The sequence below is a fragment of the Manihot esculenta genome, chromosome 17 (genome assembly GCF_001659605.2).
Source record: "Manihot esculenta cultivar AM560-2 chromosome 17, M.esculenta_v8, whole genome shotgun sequence".
Taxonomy (NCBI): domain Eukaryota; kingdom Viridiplantae; phylum Streptophyta; class Magnoliopsida; order Malpighiales; family Euphorbiaceae; genus Manihot; species Manihot esculenta.
The window spans coordinates 30,152,957-30,180,463 of record NC_035177.2 but is presented as its reverse complement, the minus strand read 5'-3'; the positions used below and the strand labels follow the sequence as shown (position 1 = coordinate 30,180,463).

The window sequence follows — 27,507 nt, the reverse complement described above, 5'->3', positions numbered from 1 at the left end:
TATTATTAATCTTTTGAATTATTCTATTTTTTCATAGAATTCTTAAATTTGATCTATAGAATTCTGCACCACTGTAAGAACCTTTTTTATAAGAGTATTTATATGGTTTGCATGTATAAGAGATTCACCTGCTCCACTGGGAGCATACCACTTGGTGTGGAGGAAGATCTTCCCTCCATTTTTTTTATAAGGAAATAAATTTATTTTTTAGTACCAGAAAAAACAGCATGCCAAAGTAACTGAGAATCTATCAAGAACAAAAGAAAACTAACCTAGTAAAGACATGTTACGCAAAACAAAAGAAAAGCTGAGCAAGACCAAAACCAAACCTGCAGAAAAGAAAACAAAATCTGAACCACAGCAAAACAAAAAACTTAAGGAAAAAAACACCCAAGCTATTAGATTTGCTAGCCGAAGGAAACCCAGCCCAAGGTCAGAAACAGAGTATGCCAACGCAAGTTTAAAGGGAGACTGATAGAGATGCGCAAAATTAACCTTCTCGATTTGGGTAGACAAGCAATCTAGTAGAAGAACATGATCTTCAGGAAGTAAGCTTGCTTGAGAGCACCATTGTGTACTTGTAGCTTATAAATATTAATAATTAATTAAATTATTAAATTTTAAAAATAAAGTAACAAGCTTAATTTTGATATGAATAGAAAAGTAGTTTGGCCATAAATAGGTAATAAAGCTTACTGGTGTTGTGGGACGACGGATGTCATGAAAGTTTTCTTGGGTGAATTGAATATAAAATCAAACAACTCTCAGGGAATTCATTGAACATAACTCCTTCAGATTTAATCCAAATGGCGTTTTATGAATTATATTCACGTCATGAAATAAATAAATAAATAAAGCTTACTTGCATCGTGGAATGACCGGCGTGATGAAAGTTCTGACAGAAAAAGAATAGCTTCAAACCGGGATGGACGATGGAGCCCTTAAATGAATTAAAATTATATTAAAATGTACTTGTTATATTTAAGATAGACCCACTCAAAAAAATAATATATTTAGTGAACTGTTAATTTTATGATTTAAATATTTGTTAAAAATTTTAATTATTTTTATGAAAAATATGATTTGATGATTAAGAAAATAGCATATCATTAGTATATTTAAGAAAATATAATATATTATTATTTCACCGATTCAACAAATATTATTACATATAACTATAATATCAATAATAAATATATTGTAATCACTGATCATGCTGTGTCTCATATATAGAAACATATATCATAATCCTCTGTAGAGAAACAGCCTTTGATGAACCAGCTAGGGAAGACTACTCCCGGGATCAAGGGCCCGGGGCACCAGAACCTCCTCCTGGGGAAGAACTTCCACCAGCACCAACTTTACTTTCCAGAAAATTTTTAAGTTGCTCTTCTGAAAAACAGATAAAGAAATTAAAACAGATCATAAAACTACATATACAAAATTAGGGTATACATCAAAACCAGTGGGCTAGCGAAAGATGATGCAGCAATTGAAGGGAACTCACTGGTTTTAGGGACCTGGACTCGTGTAGCTATCACCATCTCAGATGGGAACGAGAGAAACACAAGCAAGATGATTGTGTAAATAACAAAGAACAAGCTCCTTCTATGCACCATTTTTATTTGATAAACTAAAATTTGATGGTTAAATCCTGATCCCTTTGATCTCTTTTATAGCTTCAGGCTGCAGAGCATGATAATGACATTATACATTTTAGTCAAAAAAATATACATTTTAGTAAAAAAAAACATGAGACATAAATTTGATGTGATAGCACTATCTTTTTTTTCTTAATCAGATATTTTGAATTTAAATTTTTTATATGTAGCACCTTTAAAATTCAATTAAAAATTATTTATATTGAATTTATCTAACTTGAAACCGAATTATTCAAAAAGCAGATGTAAAACAAAAAATTGACATTTGTGGTTTCTAAGGCATGGACTAGCTAATAAGGGTGCAGTCTTAGACTAGAAATTTCCTGGAATTTAGATGTGAGTAGTTGGTAAACCCTGGCATTATATCGATTTGACTTCGTGGCTCCTAATTAAGGATAGGCATAGGCTAATTGATTAGGTGCAGTGTGAGTCTAAGTCTAGAAATTAATTTCCTGGAAATTAAGAGAAATGAGTTGTTGGTAAATCCTTATCAGTCCATTAAACTTTGCTCCCTTTCATGCATGGTTTGGTTGAAGAAAAAGTTGCTAGCAAGAGCGCTTTAATTGCCAAGAACTTTTAGTGGATTCCCACATTGGGAAATTTTTTGAATGCGTAAAGGTTCACTATGCATAAGTTACTTCAATCCGAAAATTGCAAATGGGAAACCATATTATGAGATTTTATAGGTTCTCTGTAATTCATTTATCGTTACCCTACTCCAACTTAAACGCATTTTATTTAAAAGTTCTATGTATTCTTGCATTTTACCTTGTGCGAATGGATGTAAAGAAGCAAGAGAGTTTGCACTTTACTCTTTTGAGTTTCTCTCTCTGCAATGAGAGTTTTCTTTTGCCTTTTCCTCACCGGAAGGAGATGTAAACGGTATATTGTTTTACTTTTGTGATGGCAGCGGGCGCTTTTAGGAGTTTTTTTCTTTTCTTTTATGTGCCGGTGACGATGGTCAGGTGATTTGATTGATACATTCTCCCTCTCTCTTTGTAACCACCTTCCATTATCTCTTCCAGATCTGTTGATGCATGTGAGGTTGAGACATATTTGAAGGTTTTCTTTGTCAACGAGAAGTTGTGGTGCTCCCACCTCTCTCAATGGATTTTTTGTCTAGGGTTCTCTTAGTTTTGGCTAGAGCCATACTGGAGATCGACTTGATTGCAAAAGTTTTTTCTTCTCTTTTCGATGGTATTTGATCTGCTCCGTTCAACTCCATCATGCCATTACATGTGTTTACTGTAGTTAGTGTCATTCTCTTGCACTTCATTTTTTGTTATTGGTTACGGACTAAAGTTTTCCTCTCCTTTGCGTCTTTAATCGGTGATGTATGACCTAAGCTACTGTTGTGAGACTCTGTTTTTCTTCCGTCGGATATAGCATCGGTTCTTCAAGGAAGGAGTCCAACGTTCAGATAATTTTTGCTTCCAGGACAGGTTTTGGTTCAAGGGTTTCTAGGTCTTAGTATTCTAAAGTTTCATGGGCTGATTTTTTTTGGGGGGAGACGCTTTAAGACCGTAATCTAATGTTTTAGTCCTTAAGCTTATAATCTTGGCCAATGGACTCCTTTATGAATTTAATCCTAATGGCTTCAAATATTAAAGTCGATATTGACATTATTGTTTAAAAAAAGAATTTGAATTAGTTTTTATAAAATTATTTATAATTTTTAAAAAAATTTAAATAATTTTTTAAATTAAAAAAATTAAATTATTTTATTTTAAATAATAACCTTAATAAAAAAAAATGACTTAAAATTGAATGTTGTATTTGACAGAAAAAAATGTAGATGAAATATAAATAAATAAAAAAATCCTTCAGAAGAGATAAGGGAATACGCAAAATTAAGAGTTGCCCAATAAACAAATAATTTCATATTAAATTAAAATAAGTAGATAAATTGAAATATATATATATATATATATATAATTTGGGATAAAATTGAATATAAAAAATAAAATTTCATCCATAAATATTTAGGGCCTTCTCCATAGTCGTCCTGATGATCTCGTCTTCTCTGGTTATTCTTCTTCCTCTAACCGAAATTTCATCAAGTTTCCGAAATGCCACTTCTGAAACCCCAAATTCACCATTCCATCCCCTTTCTCTCATCTCCCACAGATGCCCTTCTAGCAGACAAAGCCCTAACCCTCCTTAAACGCCATCCTTACCACCTAAATTCCCTCTCTTCCCATTTTACACCTGATGCAGCTTCCTGTTTGCTCCTCAAATCCCAGCATGACCAAACCCTCACCTTAAAGTTCATCAATTGGGCTCAACCTTACCCTTTTTTCGATCCTCGCTCCAAGTGTATTGCCCTTCATATTTTAACTAGATTCAAGCTATATAAACCAGCGCAGACCCTAGCCCAGGACTTAGCTATGAGTACAACGGATGATACCGGTAGTTTTGTCTTTCAGTGCCTTAAAGAAACATACCACTTCTGTAATTCGAGCTCTGCTGTTTTTGATTTAGTGGTAAAGTCTTACTCCCATTTGAATTTTACTGATAAAGCTTTAAACATTGTAAATTTAGCTAAATTTAATGGATTTATGCCTGGTGTTTTATCCTATAATGCTATTATAGATTCAGTAATTAGGTGTCAAAAACCCATTAGATTTGCTGAGGAGGTGTATGGGGAAATGATTGCAAGTGGGGTTTCTTTAAATGTATATAGTTATAATATTTTGATTAGGGGTTTTGTTAGGGCAGGTAATTTGAAAATGGGTTTGAGGTTTTTTAAGGAAATGGAGGGGAATGGATGTTTGCCTAACGTGGTTACATATAATACGATGATTGATGCTTATTGTAAGTTGAACAGGATTGATGAAGCATTTAGTTTGTTGAGATCAATGGGTTCGAAAGGGTTGGAGCCAAATTTAATTACATATAATATGGTTATTAATGGGCTGTGTAGAGAAGGAAGGATGAAGGAAACTAGTGAGATTCTTGCAGAGATGCGTCAAAAGGGTTATGTTCCTGATGAAGTCACTTATAATACGCTGGTAAATGGATATTGCAAGGATGGTAATTTCCACCAAGCACTTGTTTTGCATGCAGAGATGGTGAGAAATGGATTATCACCCAATGTCGTTACATATACTTCATTAATTAATGGTATGTGCAAGGCTGGAAATTTGAATCGAGCTATGGAGTTTTTTGATCAGATGCATGTTAGAGGACTTCATCCAAATGAGAGGACATACACAACATTGATCAATGGGTTTGCCCAACAGGGGTTCTTGAATGAGGCTTATCGGGTTTTGAATGAAATGATCAGGAGTGGATTCACACCTTCAATTGTGACTTATAATGCCCTTATTAAGGGACATTGTGTTTTGGGGAGGACAGAAGAGGCCGTAGGATTGTTACAAGACATGGTGGGCAAAGGGCTTTCCCCTGATGTTGTAAGTTATAGTACTATTATAGCTGGATTTTCTTGTAATCAAGAGTTGGAAAGGGCATTTCAAATGAAATTGGAGATGGTTGAGAAGGGTGTTCTGCCAGATGCCATTACCTATTCATCGCTCATTCAAGGTCTCTGTGAACAGAGAAAACTAACTGAAGCTTGTGATCTGTTCCAAGAGATGTTGACTATGAGGTTGCCTCCTGATGAATTTACTTATACGAGTTTGATCAATGCTTATTGTGAAGAAGGAGATTTGAAGAAGGCTCTTCATTTGCATGATGAAATGATACAGAAAGGATTTCTACCAGACATTGTCACTTATAATGTGCTTATTAATGGACTTAATAAACAAGCTCGGACAAAGGAAGCAAAGAGACTTCTGCTTAAGTTGTTTTATGATGAATCTATCCCATCTGAAGTAACGTATAATACACTAATAGAAAATTGCTGTAATATTGAATTTAAGAGTGTGGTAGCACTTATGAAGGGATTCTGCATGAAAGGTTTGATGGATGAAGCAGATCGAGTTTTTGAATCAATGATTGAGAGAAACCACAAGCCAAATGAAGCTGTATATAATGTTATTATACATGGCCATTGTAGAGGTGGAAATGTTCAGAAGGCATATAAACTTTACAGGGAAATGGTTCATTTTGGTTTTGTTCCTCATACTGTGACTATAATTGCTCTGGTAAAATCACTTTTCTCAGAGGGAATGAATGAAGAGTTAAATCAAGTTGTAGAGAACATATTAAGAAGCTGCAAACTTACTGACGCCGAGCTTGCTAAAGTCCTTGTTGAAATCAACCATAAAGAAGGGAACATGGATGTGGTTTTTAATGTGCTTACTGAAATGGCCAAGGATGGGCTTATTCCAAGTGGTGGTATTGGAAATCCTCCTAATCCTAGGGAAAGGTCTGTTTGATGGATAATTAATTTTTTTCCATTTGCCGTCAATGTTCACAGAGCATAGTTTGTCCTAGAGAGGGCGTGTGTGCTAAGTGCCGTGGTTTGCCTTTCTGCTATCTCAAGGGTCAAGTGCTATGGGGGCCTGCAGAGGCTCCTTATTGCTTCCCATATTTTCCCGTTATTGAGATGCCAGTGAGTTATCTTATCCATGATCAAACTCGTCTTTCCTTGTCAATAGTTCATGATAGATGTAATTGAAATTGCAGGCACTAACTGTCCACTCACCATGATATAATTATAGGACTTCCATTGCATGAGTTTAAATTGCTTTCCCTGCATGCGTTGCTATTTTCATGGTTAATATATGTTGCCATAAGAGTTTTTCTAAGCTTTTCACATCTATGCTGTCTTCTGCTGGACCTGTAGGATTAACCTCTGATTATTGTGGTGCTATATCCAAAGAAAAAAAAAAGAAAGAGAGAAGGAAAGACAATAAAAAAAGAAAAAAGGACAACGATACACCCACACAATCTCTTCCCTGTTTCTATTTGGTTGATCCAGTAACTAGGATTCTCTAGTATGATGGCATCTCTTTTGTGCAAGTACTTCACATCTCTTTTTATTCACCTTTTCCCATCTATATCTTCATGAATATTGAGACTTCCAAGAAAATTCATGCAAAGGGCCCTCCTATTTTCATGTCTTTAGGTTTCTAGCCTCTTTTTGTTGTCATCAGGTTATTTCAACCTCTAATATAATATTACCACATTAAGATGGGATTCCTCTCATCAGGTAACTTCAAAGTATGTGGGATTATATAATATTTCCACAAGAAGATGGAATTCCTCTCATCAGGTAACTTCAAAGTATGTGGGATTTCCATGTGGGAATGCTAAATGCAATGGGAGCCATGTGCTGATGTTCCTCTCTTCCCTCTTCCTCTTCTCTGCTTTCATTTCTCCTCCTGTTAGAGTTGAATCTGCTTCTTAGAAAGTGAATGTTCTCAAAGTTTTATCCTGACTTGTGCTTTTTCCCTTGTTTCTCCAGCTGGTTAAATCGGGTGGCTGATGTTGATGAAATGCTACTCCAAACTTTTGAAGAATTTAGCTTCTGCGGGATTCGGCCTTCTTTGATGAATTAGAAATCTTCTGCATCATGTAGTCATAATTTACTAGTTTATTTTTGTTCCCTTCTGTTGTCAAGATTTCATCAGCTTTTTACATTCTTCATTAATTTGTAAAGGTTCATCAGCTTTTTACATTCTTCATTAATTTGTAAAGGCCCTCGGTCAATTGCTTTAACCTTTGAGCTTTTATGCTAAGGTCAACGTGAAAGAGCTTCTTGATTACTCTGGAAAGCTCCTATTGCTTTAGCAAATAAATTAAGCTGGGCCCTGTGCCCCGGAAATTTTCAGTCATCAATTATTCTGGCATATTTCATGGGGTTTTCTCAGATCATGAGATCAGAGACGGTTTTACTATTTATCAAAACAACAAGCTGAATAAATAGAAGAAGAGATGGAAGCGGAAGTACCACTTACACCAGGGCTTTTCTAGTAGCTGGAGTTGCTGTCCATTCAGTTACCAGTGGGGCTGCACAGTATGGACGGGTTGTGCTTCAAATTATAGATGGGAGTCAAAATAATGGTAGGCTACTTTCTTCCCTACTTTCTTCAAAAATCTGATGCTGTATTTGTACTGCTAGCCTTGCCAATTTTGTTCTGTCTTCAATGGCAGGGATGGAAATCTGTCTTACAGTACATGAGTCTGTTAATACTGCATTTTTGTAATAGAATATACTCAACCAATCTGCTACAGGGATAATATGACTTATTGCATTTCTACCTCCTCAGATGCCAAGTTTCATTTTAATCGATTGAATGTATTGGGGCTTCATGCTGAGTTCTTTGCAATTCAGCTTCTCTTAAACAAACTACCTTTGCAGGATTTGGCAGGCGTAACCATTTTGTAGCATACTGTTAATATAAGGTAAGTTGCTTTTTTTTTCTCTCTATTTTTAGGATATTTTACAATGTATTATTGGGAATGACAAAATATGTTAACAAAATTTAAAAAGAAAAGAAGTCCTCGAAACATATTATTTTAACATGGCTTTTCAGCCAGAGCAATTTAACCGACCAAGAGTTCATATAAAACACATACAAGATCAGAATAAAATCATCAAGTTTATCTCGTTCATGAACTCTGATGATGATTGAGAATTCCATTCCAAGATTAGGTTGAGAAACCTCCATTTGCTAATCAATTAAACTAATATAATCAAAGCAACAAAAAAACACCATGATACCCAAAAAACATAAGACATAAGAAACATATAATGAATAAGAGGGAGAAATCTTCGTTTGGCAGTTAAAGACGTTGTTTTAGAACACCTCAAGCAGGCATGTGGCATGTCCTGGATATTATGGGTATGCTTTGAACATGTTCTGTCATAATTTCTTCCCAAGTTTGAATAACAAAATATGTTATTGTTTTTGGATATAGGAACTTGAAATTGGGCTATTTGACTATGATGAACTGATGATGCATATGTTCCATTGATTGATTGGATTCTAAAATTTAGGTTAGATTCATGAATGTGAATAGAAACTTTGTAGATTTGAACTACTTATAAAAAAAGTGGTGTTTCATATCTCCCTGAAATAAGTGCTTGTTCATAAAACTTTCCTTCAGAACAATTTAAACTAGTCATTTCCAAATCCCCTCATTTGAAATTCTTCTATCTAAATATAGCACAGGTGGATTTGGATTTTGTTTTCAATAATATGGAAGAATTGCTTTGCTAGTATCCTTCTCAGCTTGAACTGTTACTCGTCATTCTCATTCTCTCTTCACCTGTTATATGAGTTGGTTCCATACATGATCCTCATTGCGCAAAAGTATTGTGGTCGAAAACTGTCGTTGCATAACAAGTCAAATAGTTCCTTGTTCATGTTGGCGAGGCGAGACGCCCCAGCAAGAGGGGCTAGAGGCGATGCCTCACTAAAGCAAGCTTTAAAAAAAAAAAATGCAAGAGAGAAATTCTAGTCTCTTTTCATCTCTTTCAAAAAGCAGATAACACTTCTAAAATGTAAATTTTTTACACTTTTTTCTCCAAATACCATTAATCAGATATGTCTCCCATTTCTCTCTTCTTCTTTTTTTCTCCTCTCTCAACTGTACCTGCATAGCAGAATGTCTTCTTTTTTTTTTTTTCTTTTCTCCTTTTTTCCTTCTCTTCCTCTTCTGGTTGGACCTGGCGCATCAGCAAATTCTCTTTCTTTTCTTTTTTTTAATTTCATTTCAACATGTAATTTTTCTTCAATTGAAATATATATATATATATATATATATATATATATATATATATATATATAATAAACTTGTGGCTTTATCGCCTTTTTTAAAAAAAGAGTGTTGCCTCGCCTCGCCTCTCCCTTAAAGAGATAGAGGGATCCTGTCGCTTTTATCGTCTTTCGCCTTAGTATCGTCATAACCTACCCCTACGTCATAAACAACCTTTACCTGAAATGTCGGTTGCTGCTTTGTCAGACATAGTATTTAGCTCAGGTGAACTGGCCCACATAACAAATAACAATTGACTGCTTCAATCCAGACTTCACATTCTCATCGCTGTGGGTTTACCGTGATGTAAATTTCATAATTGGAGGAATTTAAAGAAGCATATAACTATGGAGAAAATTTAAATGGATATAACTGAAGAAAATGTCAAAAAATTATCATTGTATCCATAGCTAAGGATAAAATTTCCTCCTGTATCTGGATTGCATGATTGAAAATGGATGCTAACTAGTTCCCTGTGGGTAGGGTCATATGTCGAGAACTAATGCAGAAGTGATATGTTGTAATGATATTAGAACATTAAGGCATCGTTTGATTGAAATGTTTACTTCTTGACAGATGAACTTTCCAAAACCTAATTTAACTAGGTTAATGGATATAATTTAGTGAGAGCCTATCAAACAGGAAATTTGAAATTATTGAGTTGTGTTACCTAATCAATCAAGGCCTAAATAGTTGAGGGGATTCAGTTGCTCTGTTCTAATTGCCCTTTTTTTTCTCTGAAGGTAAGGAGAATCATCTGGCAGCCAAATAAGAAATGGTAGAATCGCATTTGCAACCTGCAAAAACGGATGTGTTATATTATTGAAATCTTTTTCGGCTCCTGAGATGTCTTTGCATATGCTCACAATTTGTTTTTTCTAAAGTATCACTGCAACTCTGCAAATAAATTCTAGAAATGAAAAGGAGTTCAGCAATTCAGCAGAATTGTGACTGGTAAAACCCAGATGACTTCTGACAACGTTCAAAGCCTGCCTGTTGTTTACCCAGTTTTTTGCATCTAAAAATGCGAGGAAAGAATTAAAATAACATGCACTTTTCTTTTATTTTAAAATTTTTCACAGCATCTGCACAGCCCACCATTGACTTGGACGATTGTGTAGGCCATGGAAATCGGCTATGGACACTGACATGACAAAGGAAAGGATTAAATTTCAACTCTGTCTTCCAACATGTAGCAGCAGTAGGCAAGTAGGGACTGATGTTGATCATTCACGGCTGTTGAATCCGTCCATTAAAACATGAATTTATAGATAGGATATTTTAATTCTGATTAATTTATATAATTGCTTGAATAAAAAAAATAATTTTATTTTGAGTAAGAAAAAAATTTAAAAGAAAAATAAATAATTAAAATATGATCTAGATTAATTCTGTAGTTTTTTTTTTTTTAACTTTCACTCAAAAATTTATTCAAAATTAAATTTTAAATAAAAATTAATTATTTATATAAAATTATAATAAAATTATAAAACTTAATAAAAAAAAAGTGTTGAATTTTACTACTCATCCTGTGGTGAAACCTTACAAGTGTTTTTGAGTCTTCTCGTTCAACCTTTGAATTTGCTTGGAGTCCAAGACAGAAACAAGACCCGTTTCACATCTTAATCAATTCTGGTCCTTGTTAATTATTCTAGAATAATGTAGACAGGAGGGATTTTTAATGTTCTTAATCACAACAGAAAATATTTTTAATTGTTTATTTTATTTCCTTTTTTGCTAAAATTTTTTAGCTGTTGGATCACTTTATTTTCTGTATTATATGTAACAGCTTTTGACAGTAACTTTTTCTAAATGATTTCTCTGCAATGCTTCCCACTCAAGCTTTGAATTGAATTAATAATCTCCATGAAAGCTAGTGAAAAGTTTTTAAATCCCAAGTCAATGAAGGAAATTGATTAGCAGAAGTATTAAGGTAATCAAGTATAATTCCTATAATTATCCATAATTCTTTTCCAAGCATTTGGATAATTGCAATTATACATAAAAATTTTCACTAGAGCAGCCATCTTATATCCAGTTTTATCTTTCTTATGATTATTATTATTATTTAAGTTTGATTGAATATGACTTTAATATAACTAGATTGAAGCTTATTAATTTAATTCTTTTATATCTTTAAATTATTTTTTTAAAAACAGTGTCATGATATGAATAGTAAGTCTCTACATATACCTCTTTTGGGAAAAAAATCATATTTTATTTTTCCTTTTAGAAAATTAAAGAAATTATTTTTTTTCCAACTATTATTTATTTATTCCTTACTTAATTATTATTCGTTTCTTCTTATAATTTTTATTTATTTTAATTTTTTATATATATTAAAAAATATAATATTTTATTAACTTTCTAATTATATTATTTTAAAAATATTAAATTTTATTAAATAATAAGAGATGTTTTGATAATTTTCATGGGAATAAAATAAAATAAAATAGAATTATCATTGTCAATTTATATATTATTATATTGTAAAAAAAATAGAGAATAATTTTAAAATAATAAAACTAAAAGAAATTTAAAAAGTAAGAAAATGATAAGAATACTATAAGATATTTTAGCAAATTATTAATACTTTTATGAAAATGATTTTATCCAATCATTTCCTATAAGATGGACCATTAAGCTACTAAGATAAGGCAAATATGTTAACCGTTTGATTTTTTTTTTCTTTAAAAAAAGGAGAAAATTGAGGTCTCTTTGGAAACTAAAGTTTCTGTACAAAACTTGAAATAAAACCTATGGTGGAAACGAAAGTAAGCAATTTCAATTATTTCTTAAGTTGACATAAGGTAAAGCAAGTTTGGCAGAAGAATGACTCTCTTTAACTTCAATCACTAGCTGAGGAAAAAAAAAAAAAAAACTTTTCGTCGTTGCATATTTCCTCGTACACCATATTTGATTTGGTTTGGTTAATAATTTTAAAAATATTAAATTTTGATTTGATTTAACTAATTTAACGATAAAATTGAATTAATCGAATCGATCAAATCAATAAATTAAGTTATTTTAGACCTATATCTCAAAAATTGAAAATCATAAGAGACACTTCATTCCCCAAAAGTTGACTCTTTCTCTGCTTCCTCAATCCTTTTACTAGAGTCTTAGAATTTTCTTCTTTCTCATTGGTCTCTCAATACCGCTCATTAGTTCTTTTATTTATCTCATCTCTCCCGCTAAATCACTCTTCATTTTGGTGACTCATTCTGTAAATCCATCATATGTTGTCTTTCTTTCTTCCTCGCATAGTCACGATGGAAATCTAAAAATGATTTCCTGAAGGTGATTGCTCTTTGCCGCTTATCTTTACTTTGCATGTCTTAATCTAAAGGTATTATTACTTTTCTAAGTTTTATCACATGTGGATCTCAAATTATATCAGAATTCTCACTGTTCCTCCTTTCTCTTCTTTTTTCTTTTGCAGATGTCATTGTGAAGATGCTCATTACTATTTTGATTTTTTTCTCGAATTTTTTTCTCGAAATATATGAGATTTATTATTGATGAAAATTGATTTTGTAATACCCGGCTAGAGTCCGGCATCGGAATTCTACTTTCCGGTGGAATCCAGGAAGTCGAAACCCTCTAGAAGGGTAATAGATATGTTTTCTAAATTGTTTTAGCATGTTTGAATGGTTTTAAGTGTAAAGGAAATAAGTTGTTTTAAAATAAAAGAGCCAAGGAAGAAATGCAAGGTTCGGCCGCTGACGGTGAAAGTTCGGCCGCCGAACATGCATGAGTTTGGATTCACGTTAGGCCGCCGAAGGTGGTCTGGCCAGCCACCTATAAAAGGCCCTAGGTCGGTGAAATGGATAAGTTTCTTACATTTTCACAGGTAGAGGTGAGACCATGCTCTTCCTTGGGTGATCTTGACTTTTACAAATCTTTCAAAGTTTTGATGAGTTTGTATGTTGTTTTGAAGGTTTTGAGCTAAAAACCAAGATTTTAAAGCTTGGAGACTTTGAGAGAGAATTGCTCCATATCTCCACGTTAGGATCACATATCCTCTAGATCTTCAAGAGGTAAGTGTAGATCCTTAGCTTCTTTGATGTTTTATGAAGGTTTTATGGAGGTTTATGGGTAGAGATGCATGATTAGGGTAAGTTGAGTTTTTGGTTGATTTGTGGTCAAAGTATGTATATGTGTTTGGTTGTGTTGTTTGTTGGGGTTTTAAGTTAGTTTTGGACCCCTTTGTGCCTATACTTGAGTATATGCAGGTTGTGGAATGTTGGGTTGCATGTTTGAGTGAAGATTGGGTACGTTTGCATGAAGCAGAACAAGTTTCTGCCTTACTGGCGAATCCAGTTTCGGCCGCCAAAAGAGGGTTCGGCCGCCGAACATGCTAAGGAGGTGGTTTCGGCTGCCTAAGCTCGCCCAAGCTTGCCCCTGAAAGTTTGGACTTTCGGCTCTGGAGGGGAGTTTCGGCCGCCGAAAGTGCCGCCGAACATGCATGAGTTTCGTCTCTAAGGAGGACTTTCGGCAGCCGAAGTGCCGCCGAAAGTGCTTGAGTTTCGGCTCTGGAAGGGACTTTCGGCCGCCGATCCTGCCCTGTCCAGCCTTCTTTTGCTTGTTTTTCTTGATGCTTTGAGGATGTATTAAGGGGGTTTTGGGGAGTTTTATAGAGTTGTTCTTGAGCTAGTTTGGTCCCTCATTTGAGTCCACCTGTGTAGGAACGGACCAGAGGCACCAAAGAGATCAGCAGTGAGCACTGCTTCAGAGTTTTCAGAGTCAGCCAGAGGTGAGTGGAACTAACCTTCATCTTTTAATATGAGAACTTAAATGTTTTTAGCATGTTTCATGCACCATGATTATGCCATAGGTTGAGTGCATTAGACATCACGAATATGTTGCATTGCATTCGATGTTGTTGATATGGGTGATAGTGGATGATCCAGTAGTCCCTGAGTAAGACCAGGACCCCATTCTACGGCCTGGCACGGTAAATAAGGAAGTCCAGGACCCCATTCTACGGCCTGGCACAGTATATGGTAAGTTATTATGATGTGTACAGGAAGACCAGGACCCCATTCTACGACCTGGCACGAGTTTAGGATGTCGGGACTATTTGGGGACATGTTCACTCGAGATGATGTGAATTATCTGTGATGTGATGCATTTCATGAGAGCATGTTTATAACATGTTTTATCTGTTCTACTCACTGGGCTAGTATAGCTCACCCCTCTCCCTTAACCCCATGTAGGATCAGAGTACAGGGGAAGTCAGAAGAGTACAGAAAGAGTAAAGAGTTTTGTAATAGTATAGTGTGGACATGTAATATGTACAGATTAGTATTGTGCTAGACCTCAATGTGTTGTCAATCCTTTTGGTATACATGATCTGTTTATTGTATGTAAATATTTTTATGAGTATGGAAACCAGGCTTACCATTGAGTTTAACCCGTCTAGAGCAAGCTCTAGTAAGGGGTTCTATAAGTACAGAGATAGTGCATGCACAGGTAGAGCCGTGGTTCAGAGCAGAGTTTTATACTTTTACAGAAAATGTATGATCATGTATGGGATTGTACAGGTACACAGACAGTATAGCAGGCTTGCTACGGGTCCCGGCGACCTTAAGTCGACCTGGATCCTAGCGCCGGTAGCGGTCTGGTTTTCGGATCGTTACAAATTGGTATCAGAGCCGTAGGTTCATATGGTCGGACCTATAGAGAGAGTGTCGGGCTCATAGGGTGTAGGTCAAGCACAATAGGAAATCATGTCCACTAGGATAGGATGTAGAGTCCTGTCTTTTTGATGCATGTGCATTGTTGTTATGTGATGTTTATTTGCTGATATGTGCTGTTATGTGTTGTTTTCCAGTAAGCTAAGATGAGAGGAACTCGTCGATCTGCACGATTAACTGGAGTCCTACCAGAAAGTGAGGGTACAGCTGCTCGTCCTCCTGCGTTGCCAAGGGCGAGATCTCAGAGATCAAGCAGGGAGGGTACGTCAAAGGACCCTAAAAGGTCTTTTGACGAGAGCAGAAGAGGAACAGATAGAGGAGGAAGGTCAGAGGAAGTGAGGGAAGTTATGGCTGTGGATCAGTCAAGAGAGGAAAGCATGGGTATGGATAGGTCGGAAGAGGGTATGGGTGAGTCTCAAGAAGGCGCTCAGGCTTCGGGGTTTGGTTATCCATCCCATTATCCACCCTTTTCACAGGGCCCGAGGTATCCGATGGAGGGTACGTCGGATTACTCTGGTTTTATCCCATATCCTACCTACATGCCTTACATGCCTTATCCTCCTTTTTACCCACCATATCCCATGTATCCACCCACACCTTTCCATCCCAGTTCAGCATACCCTGAACCAAGTGATACAGTACCTCCTCCACCACCAGAACCAGAACCAATAGTCCCTGTTGTCCAGGTACCTCAACCTAGCTCAGCTGAGGGAAGCAAAGTAAAAATGACAGAGTACCTGAAATTGGATGCTCCTAAATTCAATACGGGAGATGATCCATTTGAGTACCTCAGAACGGTTAAGATGATAACCGATGAGTTAGGAGCTGATGATAGCAGAGCCATTGAGATGGCAGGGTTCACACTGAAATGTAAGAAAGCTCGAGAGTGGTTCAAGAATTATGTGGACCCCAGGTTGGACAGCATGTCATGGGGAGAGTTCGCCAATGAGTTTGCAGGGTGGGCTTTTCCTGACAGTTCCAGAGAGCTGAAAGTGATAGAATTTGAGCAGTTGAGGCAGACCGAGGAGATGAGTGTAGATGAATACATAGATAAGTTCCTGGATCTGCTTCAGTATGTGGGTCAGGCTTATGACACTGACCAGAAGAAGGCAAGGAGATATACCATGAGACTTCATCCCAGGTATTCCTCCTTGATTCTTCCAGCAGAGAAGGAGAGTTTTCACTCTATAGTGGATGCCGCCAGGAAGATGGAGGCGAGTGCCATTATTCAGGGAATAGTAAAATTGCAAGTGGCACAGCCTTCGGGTTCTAAGACCCCCAGTGCAGCAGCTTCGGGCAGCAAGAAATGGGGAAAGGCAAAAGATACAAAGAATAAGTTTTGGAGCAAGATCAAGTCTGGTCTGGGAATGGGTAGTGGCTCCAGCTCTAGCGCAAGCAGTCCAGTATGTGGGAGATGTGGGAGACCGCATCAAAGAGTTTGTCGGTTGGGATCTACAGCCTATTATAAGTGTGGACAGGAGGGACATTTTTCACGGGAATGTCCTCAGGCGACCTTTATGGCACCATCCCAGCAGATGAGCTCAGGCAGTGTAGCACAGCCAGCAGCTCCAGCCATGCCTCAGAATAGTGGCAGAGGTAGAGGGAGAGGGTCAGCCTCTTCTCCAGCAGCAGGTTCCCGAGGTGGAGGTCCTGTAGCCCCAGCACGGATCTTCACTGTGACTCAGGAGGAGGCAAACACGTCGAACACAGTGGTGTCAGGTAATCTCATCATTGGGTGTTTTGATGTGTATGCTTTGATGGACCCCGGTGCTTCTCACTCTTTTATTGCTTCTGGAGCCGTGGAGAGATTGGGTCTGATGATCTCTGAGTTAGAGTGTCCTCTCTGAGTTAGAGTGTCCTCTCTGGGTTAGTGGACCCAAATGTGACCCATCAGTGGCAGAGTTAGTCTGTCGCTTCAGTCCAGTGTTCATAGAGGGTAGATGTTTTCCAGCTGACCTTGTGATTCTAGATTTGACAGATTTTGATGTCATTCTAGGGATGGATTGGCTATCTACATATGGAGCTACCTTGGACTGTAGAGACAAGGTAGTGAGTCTCAGAGACCAGGATGGGTCAGAGTGTGTCTTCAGCGGAGACAGGAGGGGTACTCCTAGAGGTTTGATCTCAGCCCTTCAGGCTCGTAGGTTGCTTAGGAGGGGTTGTCAGGGGTTTCTAGCTCATGTGAGAGAGTTAGATAGTCAGGTGAGGGAACCAGCCTCAGTACCAGTAGTCCGAGAATTTCTAGATGTCTTCCCAGATGAGCTTCCAGGACTACCACCTGATAGGGAGATGGAGTTTGAAATAGAATTGCTGCCTGGTACCAGACCTATCTCTATTCCTCCCTACAGGATGGCGCCAGCAGAGTTAAAAGAGCTGAAAGAGCAGTTGCAGGAATTGGTAGATAAGGGTTTCATCTGCCCTAGTACCTCACCTTGGGGTGCTCCAGTGTTGTTTGTCAGAAAGAAGGATGGATCCCTTAGGCTTTGTATCGACTACAGGCAGTTGAACAAGGTCACTACCAAGAATAAGTATCCCCTACCTAGGATCGATGATCTATTTGACCAGCTAGCTGGAGCAGGTTGTTTCTCTAAAATAGATCTGAGATCCGGGTATCATCAGTTGAGAGTCAAAGAGGCAGATGTGCCAAAGACAGCTTTCAGGACCAGATATGGGCATTATGAGTTCTTAGTAATGCCGTTCGGGTTAACTAACGCCCCTGCAGCATTCATGGATCTCATGAACAGAGTGTTTAGCGAGTATCTGGATCACTTTGTTATTATCTTCATCGATGATATCTTAGTGTACTCCAGAGATGCAGAGGAGCATGCCCAGCATCTGAGGACAGTTCTGCAGACACTGAGAGAGCATGGCTTGTATGCCAAGTTCTTTAAGTGTGAATTTTGGTTGAGGAGCATTTCCTTCTTGGGGCATGTAGTATCAGCAGAAGGTATTGAGGTAGACTCCAAGAAGACAGAGGCTGTAGCTAACTGGCCCAGACCCACCTCAGTGACAGAGATTAAAAGCTTTTTGGGTTTGGCAGGTTACTACAGGAGGTTCGTTCAGGACTTCTCAAAGATAGCTGCTCCTATGACCAAACTGACTAAGAAGAATCAGAGGTTCGTGTGGTCGGACCAATGTGAAGAGAGCTTTGAAGAGTTAAAGAGAAGATTAACATCAGCACCGGTGTTAGCTCTGCCTGTCAGTAATGAGGACTTCACAGTGTTCTGTGATGCGTCCAGAGTGGGATTGGGTTGTGTTTTAATGCAGAACGACAGGGTGATTGCTTATGCTTCTAGACAGCTGAAGAAGCACGAGTTGAATTACCCCACCCATAACCTAGAGATGGCAGCAGTCATCTTTGCACTCAAGATGTGGAGTCATTACCTTTATGGGGTTAAATGCGAGATCTTCACCGATCATAAGAGTTTACAGTACATCTTGAGTAAGAAGGAGCTGAATTTGAGGCAGAGAAGATGGGTAGAACTGCTCAGTGACTATGATTGCAGGATGCAGTATCATCCGGGTAAGGCGAATGTTGTGGCAGACGCCCTAAGCCAGAAATTACTAGGCAGTTTGTCTCATATAGCAGCAGAGAGAAGACCAGTGGTGATGGAGGTTTACAAGCTCATCAACGAAGGGCTACAACTAGAGTTATCTGGTACAGGTGCGTTGATAGCACAGATGAGAGTGACCCCAGTGTTTCTGGAGCAGGTGGCTCAGAAACAACATGAGGACCCTGAGTTAGTGAAAATTGCCAGGACTGTTCAGTCAGGCAACAGCGCAGAGTTCAGATTTGACAGCAAAGGGATCCTCCGCTATGGGAATCGACTATGTGTACCAGATGACATCAATTTGAAAGGAGACATTATGAGGGAAGCTCATAATGCAAGGTACAGTGTTCACCCTGGAGCCACCAAGATGTATCGGGATCTGAAAAGAGTGTATTGGTGGCCAGCCATGAAAAAAGAAGTGGCACAGTTTGTGTCCGCCTGTGAGGTTTGCCAGAGGGTGAAACTGGAACATCAGAAGCCGGCTGGAATGCTTAACCCACTACCGATTCCAGCGTGGAAATGGGAGAATATAGCTATGGATTTTGTAGTGGGCTTACCGGCAGCGTCCAACAGGATAGACTCCATATGGGTGATTGTGGACAGAATCACGAAATCTGCTCATTTCATCCCTGTGAGGAGCAACTACTCTGTGGACAAGTTAGCACAGGTTTATGTGGAGGAGATAGTAAGATTGCATGGGGTTCCCGTATCGATAGTGTCAGACAGAGGACCTCAGTTCACCTCCAGATTTTGGCGGAGTCTGCAGAGTTCTATGGGTACAAGGTTGGATTTTAGCACTGCTTTCCATCCACAGATTGACGGTCAGTCAGAGAGAACCATCCAGACCATAGAGGATATGCTCAGAATGTGTGTGTTAGACTTTGGCGGTTCTTGGAGGCAGCATCTACCTTTGGTGGAGTTTGCCTACAATAACAGCCATCATGCTAGCATAGGGATGGCTCCTTATGAAGCCTTGTATGGAAGGAAGTGCAGATCACCTGTTTGCTGGGAAGAAGTAGGAGAGGCGGCTCTAGCAGGGCCGGAGCTAGTAGAGATCACCAGTAGAGTGGTGCCCATAATCAGAGAGAGAATCAGAACTGCACAGAGCAGACAGAAAAGCTATGCAGATGTCCGCAGAAAGCAGATAGAGTTTCAGGAAGGTGATATGGTATTGCTGAAGGTGTCTCCAATGAAAGAAGTGGTTCGGTTTGGGAAAAAGGGTAAGCCAGCTCCACGATACATTGGACCCTTTGAGATCTTGCAGAAGATCGGGAATGTGTCGTATCAGCTGGATTTACCTGCTTCTATGGAGAGAATTCACCCGGTTTTCCATGTTTCTATGCTACGGAAGTTCTTGTCAGATCCGAATACGGTTCTTAGTGAGCCTGATGTGGAGATCCTTGGAGATCTCACCTATATAGAACAGCCATTGCGGATCCTTGACATACAGATCAGAAAGCTAAGGAACAAGGAAATTCCAATGGTGAAAGTCCTGTGGAACCACCATAATCTAGAAGAGTGCACCTGGAAGACATGGGAGTCTATGCTCCAGCAATATCCATATATGTTTTAAGGTTAGTTTTCCTCCTTTTTATGTGTTTTTTTGTTTGAGGAACATTCGGAGACGAATGTTCTTAAGGGGGGGAGATTGTAATACCCGGCTAGAGTCCGGCATCGAAATTCTACTTTCCGGTGGAATCCAGGATGTCGGAACCCTCTAGAAGGGTAATAGATATATTTTCTAAATTGTTTTAGCATGTTTGAATGGTTTTAAGTGTAAAGGAAATAAGTTGTTTTGAAAGAAAAGAGCCAAGGAAGAAATGCAAGGTTCAGCCGCCGAAGGTGAAAGTTCGGCCGCCGAACATGCATGAGTTTGGATTCACGTTAGGCCGCCGAAGGTGGTCTAGCCAGCCACCTATAAAAGGCCCTAGGTCGGTGAAATGGATAAGTTTCTTCCATTTTCACAGGCAGAGGTGAGACCATGCTCTTCCTTGGGTGATCTTCATGACTTTTACAAATCTTTCAAAGTTTTGATGAGTTTGTATGTTGTTTTGAAGGTTTTGAGCTAAAAACCAAGATTTTGAAGCTTGGAGACTTTGAGAGAGAATTGCTCCATATCTCCACGTTAGGATCACATATCCTCTAGATCTTCAAGAGGTAAGTGTAGATCATTAGCTTCTTTGATGTTTTATGAAGGTTTTATGGAGGTTTATGGGTAGAGATGCATAATTAGGGTAAGTTGAGTTTTTGGTTGATTTGTGGTCAAAGCATGTATATGTGTTTGGTTGTGTTGTTTGTTGGGGTTTTAAGTTAGTTTTGGACCCCTTTGTGCCTATACTTGAGTATATGCAGGTTGTGGAATGTTGGGTTGCATGTTTGAGTGAAGATTGGGTACGTTTGCATGAAGCAGAACAAGTTTCTGCCTTACTGGCGAATCCAGTTTCGGCCGCCGAAAGAGGGTTCGGCCGCCGAACATGCTAAGGAGGTGGTTTCGGCTGCCTAAGCTCACCCAAGCTTGCCTCCGAAAGTTTGGACTTTCGGCTCTGGAGGGGAGTTTCGGCCGCCGAAAGTGCCGCCGAACATGCATGAGTTTCGTCTCTGGGGAGGACTTTCGGCAGCCGAAGTGCCGCCGAAAATGCTTGAGTTTCGGCTCTAGAAGGGACTTTCGGCCGCCGAACCTGCCGCCGAAAGTACCCTGTCCAGCCTTCTTTTGCTTGTTTTTGTTGATGCTTTGAGGATGTATTAAGGGGGTTTTGGAGAGTTTTATAGAGTTGTTCTTGAACTAGTTTGGTCCCTCATTTGAGTCTACCTGTGTAGGAACGGACCAGAGGCACCAAAGAGATCAGCAGTGAGCACTGCTTCAGAGTTTTCGGAGTCAGGTCAGAGTCAGTCAGAGGTGAGTGGAACTAACCTTCATCTTTTAATATGAGAACTTAAATGTTTTTAGCATGTTTCATGCACCATGATTATGCCATAGGTTGAGTGCATTAGACATCACAAATATGTTGCATTGCATTCGATGTTGTTGATATGGGTGATAGTGGATGATCCAGTGGTCCCTGAGTAAGACCAGGACCCTATTCTACGGCCTGGCACGGTAGATAAGGAAGTCCAGGACCCCATTCTACGGCCTGGCACGAGTTTAGGATGTCGGGACTATTTGGGGACATGTTCACCCGAGATGATGTAAATTGTCTGTGATGTGATGCATTTCATGAGAGCATGTTTATAACATGTTTTATCTGTTCTACTCACTGGGCTAGTATAGCTCGCCCCTCTCCCTTAACCCCATGCAGGATCAGAGTACAGGGGAAGTCAGAAGAGTACAGAAAAAGTAAAGAGTTTTGTAATAGTATAGTGTGGACATGTAATATATACATATTAGTATTGTGCTAGACCTCGATGTGTTGTCAATCCTTTTGATATACATGATTTGTTTATTGTATGTAAATGTTTTTGAGTATGAAAACCAGGCTTACCATTGAGTTTAACCCATCTAGAGCAAGCTCTAGTAAGGGGTTCTGTAAGTACAGAGATAGTGCATGCACAGGTAGAGTCGTGGTTCAGAGTCGAGTTTTATACTTTTACAGAAAATGTATGATCATGTATGGGATTGTATAGGTACACAGACAGTATAGCAGGCTTGCTACGGGTTCCGACGACCTTAAGTCGATCTGGATCCTAGCGCCGGTAGCAGTCCGATTTCTGGGTCGTTACAGATTTGGACCATTTGGTATAGAATCTGCATATTAGTCTTGCAATTGACAGCTTATTGATTTTAATTTTTTATTGAATAGTTGATTTACAACTTTTATTGAATTTATTGATTAAATATTTAAATATGTATAAATACACTGAAAATTTTAAGTTTGTTGATTTCGATTTGTTTTAAATATTTTAATATTTAATTTAAGTCAATTTTAATATTCTAAATTTAAATTTTGATTTTATCCATTTGATTTAATTTAGAATCAAATTAAATTTGATTAGAGATTATTATTATGAGAATCAAATTTAAAATATTTGATAGAGAATTCATCTATACACCCTTAATCAACAACTATCATCACCATCAACAACCATGCAATGAAGCCATGAAGATAAAAAGGAATGATGTGGTACCATTATCTACCTACATGGACAGATTTCAAATATGAGTAAGTTGAAAAAATTATTTATATATATATATATATATATAAAAGTATATAAAAATATCATATAATTTTATATATTGATTTTTCATTTTAGAATTTACGATTCAATATTAAAATAGTATTTGTTAATATTATGTTATTAGCAAACCGCGGCGACGGCAAACCCTATTAAAAACCGGTGATGTGAAAATTATATTATTAGTTATTTATTTTGTATTATAATTTTTGTTATTTTTTCACATATTAATAAAAATAATTTTTTTTAATTTTTTAATTATATTTATTTTAAAAATATTAAATTTTACTCAATCTGTTATATAATTTTTATCTACTTTTTCTTTTTTAATTGTTATAAAATTATTATTCATTTTCATTTTAGAATATAGTAATATATAAATTGATTATTATAATTTTATTTTATTTTCAACAAACCTCTCAAAATGTTTATTAATATTTAATAAAATTTAATGTATTTAAGATAATATAATTATGAAAGTTAATAAAAAAATTCTATTTTTAAATATGTATGAAAAAATAAGGTGGATAAAAATTATGAAACGAAATGAGTATTAGATATTAAGTGATGTTTTGAGAGATTTCAACAGATGTTTTAGAAATAAGATAAAATTAAATAAAATTATATTAGCTAATTTATATATTAAAAAAGTAAAAATAAGTTGAGGACATTTTAAAAGAAAGGTAAAAAAATTATGGGATACTAAGAGTATTATTTTAATAAAAATTAAATCACATATTTTAAAATAAAAAATTGATAAAATTGCGTAATATTTTTTTTATTTTTTTTAAAATATTAAAAAATATTAATTTAATGTTTTTTAAAAGTGTTAAAAAATTGTCTCTGTTTATTAGTAACATACTGTCATGAAATATTATTTTAATATAAGTTAAACCATCACGTATTTTATATTTTTTTTATATATAATTATTTAGATATAAAAAGTATATTATGAATTAAAATTTTAAAATAAAATTATTGATTAAAATAATTTTTTAATTAAAACTATAAAATTAAAAAATTTAGATATTAATGGAATAACAATAATAGAATTTAGAGATAAGGTTGAAGAGTTAAAAGTAATAATTGAATTAGAAATTGAGTAAATTGATTTTGACAGGTAACCTATCCATTGTCATTACTGCTTGTTCCTCTACAAAGAATATAAGTGGAATTAAGAAAGTGAAAGTGCAAGGAATTATGAGTTTTCTCCTTTATAAAGCTATGTTGCATTCCAATTGCATGCATGCCTGTAACTCCCCTTTTCCCTACACAACTGCCTTTAAAAACCTAAACCCTTGTCCAAATATATTGTGTTTATTTTATTTATGAGAATATAAAATTGAAATTATTTTAATATTTTGTTTGACAAATTGGTGCCAAAAACAAATTGCAGGGACCTTTATACTGTATATGATAATAATTATTCCACAAAACTAATGATTATAGTAAAGGAAATGTGTTTGCAGCCATGTGTGCTGCCTTTTCTTTTTCGTCTATTGCCTTGCCATGTTAATCATTCTCCTCACCATTTCAACTTTCCGGAGATGAAGCTGGGAAGATGCCGTAGCCCCTCTCCTCTATGTATTTTAATTTCAAATGCCAACCCTTCTTCCTCCTTTTCATCACTTCAAAATTCACACATCTCACACACAAATCCTCAAATACCAAACTAGTTTGTGGGTACTCAGAAAATCAACTCTCCGTAATTATTATTGAGAGTGCTCATGCACAGGATAGACAGTAACTTCCAAAACTTCTGCTGGAAATTTAAGATCGAAAACGCTACAATCATAATAAATTTCTGTCTTTTTTTTTTTCTCTTAATGATTATGTATTTCTAACACAATTGTCTGTTATCATATAGATGGTGACACACCATTTGATTCACTCTAAGCAACAAATATGTCGAGATGAACGTTAAAATTCAGAATCATGAATAAAAGAAAAGAAAAAGAAAAAGAAAAAGAAAGAGCTATGTGCTTGGCTAAGAGAAACTGATCAATGGATCTGAATCATCCACGTGTCAAAGACCCAACTCCTCTGGTGATCTCATGCAGTCCAGGGTTGAATCCCAAGCAACCCAATAGCCCGTGCTTGTAAGGCAAAAAAGTTTTCCTTTTCATCTCCTCTGAAACTGCTCTGTTCACAGTGTAATGTAATTCATGAGCCGACACAGGAGCTCTTCTTCTGGAGGAGCCGCCCACGCTACTGTCTGTGGATCGAAAACTGCAATTCTTGACATCCTCTGCTATGTCTCTTTTGGACAAGACTGAATATTTTGTTAATGGATCTTTTCCTGTTGCTCTTCCTTCTGAGGCGCTTCTGAATAGCAAGAAATCCTTGAGCTTCCATTTCTTGTAACCTTTCGATGAAAATGATAGAGCTGACAAGAAAGAGGATGCATATGAAGTGGTGAAGGAGGATTTTGGATTGCTGCTTGTCGGAGCTGAAACTTTTTCATCCTGGGAATTCTCCTCTTGATCGAGCATGAGATCGTCCGAGACTCTTAAAGGAGACAAAGATCTGCTTCCTTTGTGTTTATAATTTGAAGACTTAGCAGAAGAAGAACTAGAGATGCTTCTTTCTCTTCCACGCTGCTGTTGTTTTTGTTTTTCTCGATGTTGTTGCTGTTTTGATTCCTTTCTTCTCGTCTCTTCCATGGCAGCTTGAAATGGGTCAAAATCTTTTTTCTGTGAAGTTCTTGATCTTGGTGACCTGGGAGAAGAAACAGTAGATACTGAAGAATCATAACCAGGCGGTGGCTTCAATGGCCGGATCTTGCCTCCATCGAAGAGCTCATCAGCAGATAAAGAAGTCCTATCTAACTGACCACTAAAACTGAACTCAAAATCATCATCACCATCATCATCATCAAAATCTTCAAGACTATGATCATTCTTGCTGCTGTAATTGCCTCCCCGACTTCCATTTCTTGATTTGGGTGTTCCAGGCTTCTCTTCCCAATCAAAAGGAACGGAAGAAGATGAATTGGTGGCAAGAGAAGCATCATTAAGCTCACGGTAGAAAGTGGAAACACGAGAAGGGCTAGTGGGAGCACTGAAGAGGTTGCCGAATCTCTGAGGACTAGAAGGAGCAGTCATGTAAGGGGAAGAACAAGTACTATCAAAGTTGAAGTCCACCGGCGGCACTGGCACCACCACCTCCATTTCCATTGAGACGAGGGCGAATTGGATTTTGCCGGTGAGGGATTGGTTAAATTGTGAGATTTATAGAGATAGGAGGAGGAGGAAGAAGAGAGGAAGCAGAGAAAATTTGACTCTGAGAAATTGGTCTTGGCTTGATGATAAGGCGGCTATATAAATCAACCAATTCTGCTGCACTTTCCATAGATTAATATTAATAAAAAAATAATTATTATGAATTTATTTTAGGAAATTAAATTACTCAACCATGGCTTATTTTACATTCAGTAATATTATTTATTTCTACGTGCTTTTGAAATTTAAACTTAAGAACAAATTCCATGAAATAAAAGCAAAATTCTCCAAGCTTTTTTTTAAATAAAAGAAAAAGGGAATTAAAGGACGATGAGAAGGCCAAGATGATTGAAGAATATCTGTCCTTATGTCCAGCTAGCTACTAATTAAGATTCTTTAAATTAAAAATATATTAAAATTAAATAAAAGGACTATATATTCTCTTGAATCATCATCACTTCACCTGATTTAATTTAATTTAATTTTAGCTCTTTAATTTATAAAATGGGTGCATTTCGAAATACATATTAAGATTGAGAAGAGGAAAAATGATGAAGATTCATGTGATGGAGATGTTTAGAGGTGGTAAAAAACATACATGCATGCTCCTCGGTATACGTATATTAATTGAAATTAATTCAATTAAAATAAAATTAATGTATTTAACACTTAAATTTATAAAAATTATAATAATTAAATATAAATTAGAGTAAGATAAAAAAGGTAATAATGGATTTGTTAGATGATTGTGCAGTGCATGTGTCACCCACCAGACATGACATTGATCTTCACTATTTCTGTCTTCTTGCCTTTTTACATGAATTTTCAGTTAATTTTACCTACAAACACTCCCTTCCTTTTCTTCTGTCTTCACTGCCATGTCTTGATACATTTGGGAACAGACATCATATTTTTAATGCTTCATGATTTTCTTTCTTTTTTTTTTAAAAAAAAAAAAAAGAAAAGAAAATTGAGCAATGGGCATAACCCAGTAAAGGGTTTTAAGATTGTTCTTAATTTTCAAAAATAATCCTTAGCACACCATATGACATTTGCAGAAATAGTCATATCTGCATAACAATTTTCCAATTACGGCTCTTCCATTTCTTATATTTACGCACACAAACGAAATTTAAGAATCCAAAATTGCCTTCTTTTTTTTTTTTGTTTTTTCATTATTTGCAACATTAATTTCAATATATCTAGAATATGAGCAAACATCAAATTTGATGGCTAAATTTCCGCTTAGAGACAGTAAATTATAAGATCTGTCATTGTTCTAATTTATCAACATTTGATTGTTTGTTATAGTCAACAAATGATTTTTTTTTTTAAATCTCATTTTAAAGAAAAAAAATACAAGGGCTCTAGGAAATGGGTGGATTCATTTGAGGCTAAAAGTTGACATATTTTCATATTCTGTTTACATGGGGAAATAAGAAAATGGTTAATTAAAAAAAAAAGAGTTAACCTCATTTTGTTTCTATTCGCTGCTTGAAAAATTTTTATATTTAAAAACATTCTTAAATATTAATAA

At 36.6% G+C, this 27,507-nt stretch overlaps 2 protein-coding genes and 1 long non-coding RNA gene across 3 annotated transcripts; 1 reads left to right on the top strand and 2 right to left on the bottom strand.

The window, feature by feature from the left end:
- Positions 1-1,115: 1,115 nt before the first annotated feature.
- Positions 1,116-1,713, bottom strand: LOC110605660. The gene is made up of 2 exons (XR_002486432.2): positions 1,508-1,713; positions 1,116-1,392 (listed from the first exon to the last, which is right to left on the bottom strand). It is a non-coding gene; the product is annotated as an uncharacterized LOC110605660 (long non-coding RNA).
- A 1,914-nt stretch (positions 1,714-3,627) lies between these two features.
- LOC110605348 (pentatricopeptide repeat-containing protein At5g39710) lies at positions 3,628-7,836 on the top strand. Its single transcript, XM_021743852.2, has 2 exons — positions 3,628-6,177; positions 7,033-7,836. Exon 1 carries the CDS (start codon positions 3,731-3,733, stop codon positions 5,999-6,001), a length of 2,271 nt encoding a protein of 756 aa, XP_021599544.1. The 5' UTR covers positions 3,628-3,730; the 3' UTR covers positions 6,002-6,177; positions 7,033-7,836.
- Positions 7,837-24,543: 16,707 nt separating this feature from the next.
- LOC110604489 lies at positions 24,544-26,079 on the bottom strand. The gene has a single exon (XM_021742669.2). The coding sequence runs from the start codon at positions 25,923-25,925 to the stop codon at positions 24,765-24,767; it is 1,161 nt and encodes a 386-aa protein (XP_021598361.1). The 5' UTR covers positions 25,926-26,079; the 3' UTR covers positions 24,544-24,764.
- Positions 26,080-27,507: the final 1,428 nt, after the last annotated feature.

Coding starts and splice junctions, on each gene's coding strand:
- LOC110605348 (XM_021743852.2), top strand. CDS start 3,731: ATGCCACTTCTGAAACCCCAAATTCACCATTCCATCCCCTTTCTCTCA.
- LOC110604489 (XM_021742669.2), bottom strand. CDS start 25,925: ATGGAAATGGAGGTGGTGGTGCCAGTGCCGCCGGTGGACTTCAACTTT.